Raw genomic sequence first — 10,040 nt, forward strand, 5'->3', positions numbered from 1 at the left:
GAATGCCTAACAAGACCCTTTTCAGGAACTCAATCAAATCCCTTTTTAAAAACGTCAGTTTGCTTAATAGTTGCAAAAACTGTGCAACCCTATGGTTTAGTAATTCCAAGGTCACTTTTCCATCACTCCATTACCTTGTCTGTAAAGAATTTGTGCACCACGCTGAGAAGTTATTAAATCTTTTGTGTTAATGGGCGGAGCAAACACAGATTGTTCAAAGGGTGCCTCGCTCCACAAGGAGGGATATTTGCCTTTCCTGAGCAGCTCTAGTCCAGAATTGGGACCCGATCAGACACCAGGTGAATGAACACCAGCATTATTCTGAAAGCAAATTCCTGCTTGGCTTTCATTCCCTGGGAAACAAAGTGATGTTTCCCAGATATAATCTCTTGTCATCTAAAACAGGCCAGGAGTTTGATTTAGTACCTCCAAAAAGGAAAAGCAGTCCCGTCATTAGGAGCAGTAGGTAGGCCCTGGCAAGAATACTGATGAATCCAGTCATTCCTCCAAAAATCATCAGGATCAGACTGAGGGGCATCAGGATGACAAATGTCCCATGCATGTCTGAAGAAAAATGAAGAACGTTAATATTGTAATATTTTATTATGGTGTCAATGGATGTACTAATAATTATTAAGTGCAGAGACTCTGATCAGGATCAAAGCCTCATTTTGTGCTGCACAAACAAGAAATTGGAGAACCCCTTGGGTTTTCAGTGTAAGTCAGCAAGACAAATATATGCTATGGAGGAAAATGTAACAAACAGAACAAGCCCTCACAGGGTCACAGCCTGTGTTTCAAACAGAGACCACAGATATAAAGGATATGTCTACACAGATAAATATGAGCAATTAAACTCTTCTCAGCTACTGAGCCAGCTGGATATCAGGTGATGCACTGAATACCAGGTAGGCACTGGCAACCTTAATAAAAAGTAGCCCTGTTATCTGAGCCACACTGTTCTGTTCGGGAGGTGAGATCCAGCCATGCTTTGATTAAAGGCTTCTCTTCTGTCACATGTCCTCTCCTGCACTGATGTAGCATACTGTTGACCTTTTCCTTTGTTGCAGCTGACCATCAACTAGAGGGAAATTTTCCCATCCAGCTCTGATTCTGTCATTGTTTTCTACAGCAGCTTCACTAAGTGCATTAACCTATCCTGCCTGCTTCCTCCCATGCTAAATGTTTTACATTAGTCTTTCTTGATGTCTATAATACTTTAATAGCTGTGTAAACAGAGGGTTGCTAGGTATTTTTTCATATCACAATGTTTTTTCCATCATAAACCATTATTGTATCATTGTTCCCTCTCATGCACTCTGTTCACAACATTCAACCCAGCCTTTTTTTAGAATAACAACCAAAAAAAGTAGTTCCAGTATCAATTTGCTTCATACCAGAGTAAAGTGCAGAGTAAGTGACAAAACAAAATGTAAAATCTAAAATCTGAACAGGTCTAGGCTTCAGTGTCTCATTTAATTTTACAGAGGAACCACAATACACCATTAGCTGTTCCCAAGGAAAGGGAGTCACTTAAGAGATCGCAGCTCATGTGTGATCAAGTGATCAATGTTTTCAAGTCACTCTAACTGCCCACTGAATTGGAGATACTCCACCTGCCACTGGCTAAGGATCCAGCTTATCCTCTTCAGCAGAGTTATAAAGATCTAGACACAATTGTGTACATATCTCTGTTCAGTTCCAGAAGCCTGGAAGGTTAGGAAGGGTCTGCATGGCATCAAGGGAGACATTGTTAATGTCTCTACTTGAGCAGATTGTGGTTTCCAGACATAATTATTTGTTTTGTGTAGCACAGAACATGCTCACAAAAAAAAAAAAAGTGGCAAATGACAAAGTTTTGGGAGGCGACCCTATTGTTCTTTTATTTCTGCTCATTTGCACTGTATTATAGTTTCATATTCAACCCCACATATGCCCACATCAGGAGCAGCTGATGCTCAGAAACCATGAATTCAGCATTCTTCATTGAAGAGAGCACTTTCCCTCTTTGATTCTAAAGCTGAGGACACTCCCTGGGCCTTCCTTCAGCAAAACTGGCCACAGCTGCTGTTCCTGGCTAAGAAACACAGACCTAAAGCAATTCTCAATGCTCACAGCCAGAAAAATCTTCAGCTTACTGGGAACAAACCAGTATGTCAAAACTGCCTGAAAATCTTAGTCGGATTCCAAGATGAGAACGAGCCATGGAACTCAGTTCAGAAGTTTTATGTATTAGAAGTGGTTGTTGGGGGTGTGATGGAACACGATGTGACAGAATAGAGATTGGGCCCCCAATTCAGTTCTCATATTCTAGAGAGGCAGCAGCAACATGAATGTGGTCTTCAGCCACATTTGAGCTTGCTGAGGGTTATTTGGTCTGGTTTTGGTTATTCCCCACCATTTTGACACCCATGTGTCCTCTTAGATTTGGTCTTGCCTGTAAAAGGTGAACAAGCCTTGGGAGGATAAAATCTTGGGAGGATGCAATTAACATTTTAAAAGTATGAATGTAAGAATGGTGCAACTTTGTCCTCAGACCTGGCCTTGCTGAGAGAGAACAAATATAAACAAGCTCATGGCTGGCTCTCTGCCTTGTGATTTTCCAGGTGTCCCTCACTAGCCCAAGTTACTGCTGACAAACTCCACCTCAGCAACACTAACTTGCCATTTCTTTGACTTCTTGTCATGGTGTAATTTCAGCGACTGCAACCTGAGCCAGGACACATGTGGGTGAGCAAAACACAGCTCTGAATGGAACCTTGTGGAGCAAAAGGAAACGAAAACCATACCAGAGCATTCTTGGGAGTGTGCTAGATTACATTAATGATCTGTGACAGTTGCAATATCAGAATAACTCTGATTTTTATGCCCTCTTCAGTGAAAATATAGGGTTTAGGGATAGCTCAGCTGAAACCTACAAACCCCACTGTGACAGAGCCTTACTTTTCCTACACACAGCTGAGATCACACTCCTCATTAATCACCTGCAGCTCTTTAAAAATCAAATATTTAGAGAATCATATTTGGTTAAATAGCACTTTTATAATGTCCAGTGTTCTAGTTCAATACCTACTACTCATCTGTGCTATGAAATCTGCAACTGCCTGGGAAACTTACTCTAAAATGCTGCCATGGAAACCACTCAGGAATCTGAATTCATGCCATCTGGCATATGATATTATGCCATTATATTCCTTGATTAGAGAAATATAATTAGTTTATAGAAGAACATGACTTAAAATATCTTTACTGTGTTTCTGTCTTTCAATAATCATCTGTGAAAGAAGTTAAAACATTAATTTTGCAGTCATTTTAGTGGTTTTTTAGTTTCTGTTGAAATACACATTTATGCATTATGTATTAAACATATAACTGTCTTCATATTGATGAAATTAATCTAGTATTGGAAAAAAAAACCCTAAGCATTTTGCACAAGAAGAGGCATGTGTACTTTCTTGTAAAACAGAATTCAGTTTCCCACATCAGTTTCTCAACACCTGAGTTCCCTGTTAGTCCAACATGAAAGATCCAATGGTTTAATCTTGGAAACACTGAAACAAACTCATACATTTTCAAAAAACACTCCCTTTTTTCTGAAGCAAAAAAGAATGAAGTAGTTTAATCTGAGTGAATGAGGGTTTGCATTATCTAGCCAAAGCTCTTTTACTAGAGGTCTGGCCAAATATCTGTAACAATGACATCTGCAGTGTGTGTCCAGATCTGAGAATTTGGCAGGCATTTCTAAATTACCACCCAACACAGTTGTTGATGAGTTGTTTGTGAGAGAAATCTGTAGAATGAAATAGAAACACTGAGCGGTGTCAGAAGTAACCAAGTGCAAGCCCAGCAGTTTCGTTAATCATCTCCTGTTAACATCCTGGAGCTTAATTGCTTCAAACTAACTTTGGATTTGTTTGCACAGCTTACAATAGCAAATAGTGCCTAGAAATCTGTAATAGTCGCCTCATCAGAAATACTCCAAATAGCAGCAGCGCAGAAGAGCTTAATTAAGGACGTGTTTGTCTTACCCAGCAGTAACTAAATAGCCAGTTAGAAGGACAAAGGCCTCCAGCTGAAACAGACTCCTGGCAGTTGATAAAACCAATGAGGCTCTTCTAGAAGGACTTGGCAAAGCCAGGAAGAAACAGTGCACAGAGAAATTCTGACCTGCTTGCTAGGAAGAAAGGAAGGAAACAACTTTAAAAACCATGAACGACTGAAAGAACTCTTCTGTGGCTAAATGTAAGTCTTCCAGGCTTGGGCCCCAGGGACAGGAAGGCCTGCATTTTGTCCTGTTCAACAGAGAAAAGGTGATGGAGGATGATTGCTCAGAGGGTTAGGGTTCTCCAGGATGATTAGCCAGGCTCTGGTCTGTGTGTTACATGTTTTGGTTTGGTGCTTTTCCCAAAAAATCTCTGAGCTAAACGGGAAGACCAATTGCAGATAGCAGAAATAAAATGATGCAAGACTGGTGAGCAATGCACCATGGTTCACATTCTGCTGCTGTGGTACCAATGAATCTGAAAATGAGAACATTCATCAGAAGTTGTCACTTGTTAGGCCTCAGCTGCAGTGGTGCTGAAGTTATCCAAGATTTCTGTATATATTTACTGTAACAGCTACTGTAAGTACTGAAGCAGATGTTCACTGGCACCTCTCTGAAGGAACAGGAACACACCTACCAGATCAATTAAGCCAGAACTTCTATGTGCATCATTTGGGTCTTGTTACACTTGGCCTCTAAAATGGCCCTTGCTCTAGCGCCAGCTGTTTCCTTCTGATAGCTTAAAACCAAAAGAAAATTTGCAAAGAACTGTAAATCCCCCAGGAAAAAATGTCGGGGTGGCCAAAGAATAGGGCATTCTTTATAACATTATAAACTAACTCAATAAAAATGAAGCAGGACCATGAAGAGCAGGGTGAAGTGAAAGCAGCTGGTTAGTGACTGTTACAGGGTCCACATGCTGTAAGGAAATCCAGACAAGTTTATCTGTACTTTTAAACTGATTTGTCGAGGAAGAAACCAAGGCAGCTGTTACATTAGAACAACTGAGGTATCAGTAGCTGCCTCTGCTGCAAAGATTGTTCCCTGCAGGAAGCACAAACTTTTCTGCAGCCTCATGGTTCTGGTTACATTCATGTCTAAATAAGAAAAAAATAAAATACTCTGGGGAGAATACTTTAAGCAGTTGTCCATGGACAGCTGCACACTCCAGTCTTGATTTTATAACAGGACAAACAATGAGCGCAAACCACATCCATTAAGTACTCATTTCAGGAATAGAGGAGAGCGCTAAAAATGGACCTGTAAAAGGAAATAAATCACTCGCCATGCTGGTCAAGTCACTGACAAAAAATCAGGATTGTCCAAGGCTTAATCTTACCTTGTGCAGACGGTTTGTGTGTCACACAGACAGTAAGAAAGAACAGCAGTTCCTCCAGTTCCTCTCACATTATTTTTCATAACTCCAGCCCCAGCTCTGCAGTGCTGGTGGGACCCTGCAGCAGCTCAAGTGCAAAGATGCGATCCAAGTATTTACAATATTTTTCATTATGCAAGGATTATACTGGTGCTGTCTTCAGCTAAATCTGTTCTGGTATTTACTCATTACTAACAATATAGACTTCGGTAAATAGAAAATATTTATATGACAAAAATATCTAAGAGCAATTTTTCCCCAGTGTAACATGTCAAGGTTTCTTGTTTGTTGTTTTGTTGTTGTTGTTGATGGTAGTGGTGTTTGGGTTTTATTTGTTTGTTCATTTGTTTTTTCTCTTAAGAAATTCTTTTACAAAGCTGAAACTCTTGGGGGAAAGGTTTCAGCTGACTAAGCACTGCCATTCATTCTACTCACCAGCTGCCCTCTCTCTGTGTGTGATCCTCAACATCTAGATCTGATTTTGGATGTTACATTTCTGCTACTGGAAAATTCCGAAGCTGCTCCGAACCCCTGATGCAGCTTCCTTTGAAGTCAGTGGCATCCTTATTTTGTCATTTAGTGAGAGATGGATCCAGTTCACCATGAAAAATGTTGCTCTTGCTGATTGTCTCCCATAGCTGGCACAGGAGAACACACAGCAAGGCAAAATATCAGGGGCGTCTTTGCTGGCAGATTTCAATTCTAAGGGGGAATTTCAGAGGGCTATCTTTAAACCTAGTAGTCACCAAGAGACTCTAATTACTGTCTAAATTACAAAAAGTGACACTTTCATTTTAATCCTGTTTGGGCCAGAGGAAAGTATACATCTCCAGTGAAAAAGAATTCTAATGCAGAACTTTCAGAAAAGCTAGTGGTAGGCAGTCAAGAGATATTTTTCTTTAGATGTGGCTGATGTTTTAAACAAATAAGTAACCAGGCCATAATGTAATCTGTAATAGGGAAATATTTGATCCATGGTGGGTTTGAGGGGCAGAGAGGGTATACACTGCATGTTCAGCTGGGGGGAGTGGTGAGAGAAGAAATGGAAGGCCAATGTAGAGGAGAGTTTGTGTCTAATCCATTAGAGGAGCAGCTCAAGAGTACTCCTGTGATGTGAAAATACATCAAGCCTTAGGTTGATTGCCTGGGCAATATTGCTGCTAGCACAGGATTTTAACTTGTGCACCCAATTATTTTAATTTGAAGCTCAATTTGAAGTATACAGTAAGTCTAAAAGGAATCTGCTGGGATGAATAGGGGAGATATTGGAAAGGTGGAGGAAGGGACCATGAAGGCTTTTCATTCTCTAGTGATGAGTTTGTCTTCTGGCAGTGGCCAGCACTTTTGTTTCCACTTAGACCCAGCTCTTTGCACTCACATACAGATTTCCTCCCATCTCTTTGGCAGTCGTGTCAGTTAAGACATGCCAGGAGCTGCATTCAAACTCTGAAGAGTGAGAGATGTGACCAATGTGTTACCTAAGTGCCTACTTTAGTAGACAGTCCTTTAAGGTCTTTTTAGGAATAATCAGAAAGAAATGTGTTTGACTTTGCCAGAGCTCATGAAATTCAGTGCCAATCAAACAGTGAGAAATATGTGTGTACAGCTAGATGGAAAGAGATTAATCCCACGAGAATGTAGCTCACAGACACCTTCACAGGCACACACAGATAAAAAATGTAATTTTTTTGAAGTAACCAATTAAAGCTGTGCAATTAGCTGTTTGCCACATAGAGCAGCAGATGAAGAAACTGCTGTAACTACACTTCAATCCATGATCACAGAATTGTCCTCTAAAATTCTTGTTAAAATGTGTTGTAGATGAAGATGGTTTGCCATGATCTGCCTAAATATGATTCAGTGGCCAGAGTCAGAAACATTTAAGAGATAAGAGTAAGGCTGATGTAGAAGGTAATATCTCAGGACCTGATGAACCTAGATGTCACTTAGAAATATCTGTATTTCCTAGAAGGAAGAAGTACTGACATGGTAGTTTCTATGTTCTGTTCAGCTGCTACTGCTGAGGATCTGTAGCCTCACCACACTGAAACTGCATTGAAGCTGAGCAAAAAAATCAAAAAGTTAACTTTGTAGGACATTCCAATCAAACCTAGCAGGCTCTTTCAATTGAAGTGTCTTTGATTTCTTCTCTCATCATTTTTAGGCAGACTATGCCTGTTTATAATAAAATACGCAAGTGTCTTTGCAGACCAGAAGTCTTTTTCCAGGAACATAAAAATAGCACTTGATGTGAAAGCGAGAGAAAAAAAAATTCTCCAAGGCCCTGAAGAGTCTGTAAACATAATTATTAATCCAATTTTTATTCATATCCACCATTTTCTTACACTTCATGACTCACAAAGAGCCGTCCTTTGTTTCCAAGCCAACATCATTTTTATAACCAAAAGAGCTTTTGTTTTTGTTTTGTTATTTCACTGAAGAGCTGCAATCTCTCACCCGAGAAAACAGATGTACCTTCTGCAAATATGCACACAACTTTTGAAAAGCCAATGATTTTATCCTGAAATGCTGGACTATCGCCAACATAACAGTGGAGGTGCTGATACCTAAAACATGATCAGGCAGGTTCAGTTAATGCTGACCCCTCAAAGGCTCAAGTGATCCAGCAATCACTTCCACTGATTTCAGCATCATCAAGCAGCTACAGCCCTCTGTTTTGAGCAAGGAAGATTAAAGAAATGGCACTTCCTATTTGAAAGCACAGAGAGACGTCCTGGGCTGTGAGTCCTGAACCTGTTGATGTGTTTAAATGGCTGCTTCAGTAGCCCTCTGGGATCTTACTTCTACTTTACCTTCCCAGCACAGCTGTGACACAGTCCCAGCAGCACCAGCACCTCCCAGGCTTCCTTTGCCACGGGCACTGCACCTGGAGCTGGATCACGAGATGCTGCTCCAAGAACCTGAAGCCACTTTAAGCCTCTCTGGAGCCCAGGGAATGGCTGGGTTTGAGGGGAAGAGTTCCATGCTAAAAAACAGCACAGATGCACATATTCCATGTGCAAGGAGGAGACAGAGCCAGGGAAAAGAGGTGAGTAAACAAAAAAATTTTAAAAAGCAAGCCCATACACAAGGGTGTATGAGGAAAGGACTGTGCTGAATATAAGATGTAAAGATGGTAAATCAACTTCTAGAAGATGCCTGTAAGTATTTGAAAATGTTCAGTTTGGACTTTTTGAAAACATTCTGGCATTGATAAATGAATCTAAAGAAAAAGAAGTAAATACATTAGAAGCTTAATGTTTTTGAACATGATGTTCTTCAGAGACTTTGCACACTGCTTTTAGTCACTGATTTATTTTCTTAAATTGTCACATACTTAAGCCTTTTATCAGTGCCAGGAATCCTGAAAGGCTAGGAAAGTAGCTGTCTTAAAGGTTAGTTTAAATGTGTTCTTAAACATTTTCAGTGATCAGACTCCTTTGAGATGATTTAGAACACTTTTGCCTTTTATTTTTAACAATTGTACACCTTCCTGTGCCATTGCCGTCAGAAAGGTCTTGCTCCTGTGGAAGAAATTAGCTGAACTTGTCATCAAATAGATGGTTATTTCAACAGTGAACACACTTAAAGACCACAGGCAGTGACAGATATTGTACAGAAGCAGAGTCAAAACACTGTCTCAGTGAGTTCCCCCTCTGAATCAGAAATGAGTCCTTGTAAGTGGCCAAGGAGGGAGGGAAGGGTAGATGGAAATATAAAATAATATAAACTCTACTCACACAAAAGCTGTCTGTGTGAATCAGTGATGTTTGCATTCTCATGCCAGAAGGGGTTTATCAAAGGGTAACATTCACTCCTCACTATTAGAAAAAGGGGAAAAACAATGAGGAAAAAATTACACTATAATATCTTTTTGATATATATATATATATATAGTTATCTTTTACAGATAATTCATTTAATATTAGCAGCTTTTAGAACAGCCATTCCTAGGTAGGGAAGAAAAGGAGAGGATTTTCAGTACACAGCATCAGCTGCTCCCATGGGGCCTGACCGCTGGAGTCAACAGGGAAACATCTGCTCCTTGCAGTGGGGATCAGAGTACAGCAAAGGGAGAATCCCTGTAACCTGCTCCCTCTCCTTGCTCCTCTGGAAGCAACATCCTTTCTTGCCTATGGCAAACATTACTTACTCCTGGCTTTTAATGGTGAAATCAAAACCTAAACTTATGTGCCTAGCATATAAATTAACCACATGGGGAAAACCCTAAGTATTAATATATAGGACTATAATAATCCAATATTATTATATATAATAATACTTATATTTAAATTAATGGTATTGTTTATGTAAATAAACTATATGGTGTTTATCTTTCTATTCTTTATATTATTATTTATCATTTTAATGGCTTTAACCCAGAACTTTCGCCCCTTAATTCCCTGAGCCAAATGAAAAGACATCTCCTTCCTTCTAAATGGTTAAGGTTTATTAGATTAGCTTGAATTAAAAGTTAATGTAACATTAGGTTACAGGAGCAGAAAATTCGCTCTTCCTATGTCTCCCCCGGCAAGTGACACGGGAGGTATTGACAAGGCACTGCCCACGGGTCCCGGGCACGGCCGGGGAGCACTCCTGCCTTGAACCACGTAGAGCCGG

At 40.1% G+C, this 10,040-nt stretch overlaps 1 protein-coding gene across 1 annotated transcript in view; it reads right to left on the minus strand.

The window, feature by feature from the left end:
- TMEM114 (transmembrane protein 114) overlaps positions 1 to 10,040 on the minus strand; it is a 12,816-nt gene that overhangs the window by 1,896 nt on the left and 880 nt on the right. The window contains exons 2-3 of the mRNA XM_008633545.2: positions 9,161 to 9,241; positions 427 to 564 (exon numbers count right to left, since the gene is read on the minus strand). Coding sequence (XP_008631767.1) covers positions 427 to 564; positions 9,161 to 9,241 — 219 coding nt within the window. The remainder of the gene's footprint in view (positions 1 to 426; positions 565 to 9,160; positions 9,242 to 10,040) is intronic.

This window comes from Corvus brachyrhynchos, unplaced genomic scaffold, assembly GCF_000691975.1.
Source record: "Corvus brachyrhynchos isolate BGI_N302 unplaced genomic scaffold, ASM69197v1 scaffold5, whole genome shotgun sequence".
Lineage (NCBI taxonomy): Eukaryota > Metazoa > Chordata > Aves > Passeriformes > Corvidae > Corvus > Corvus brachyrhynchos.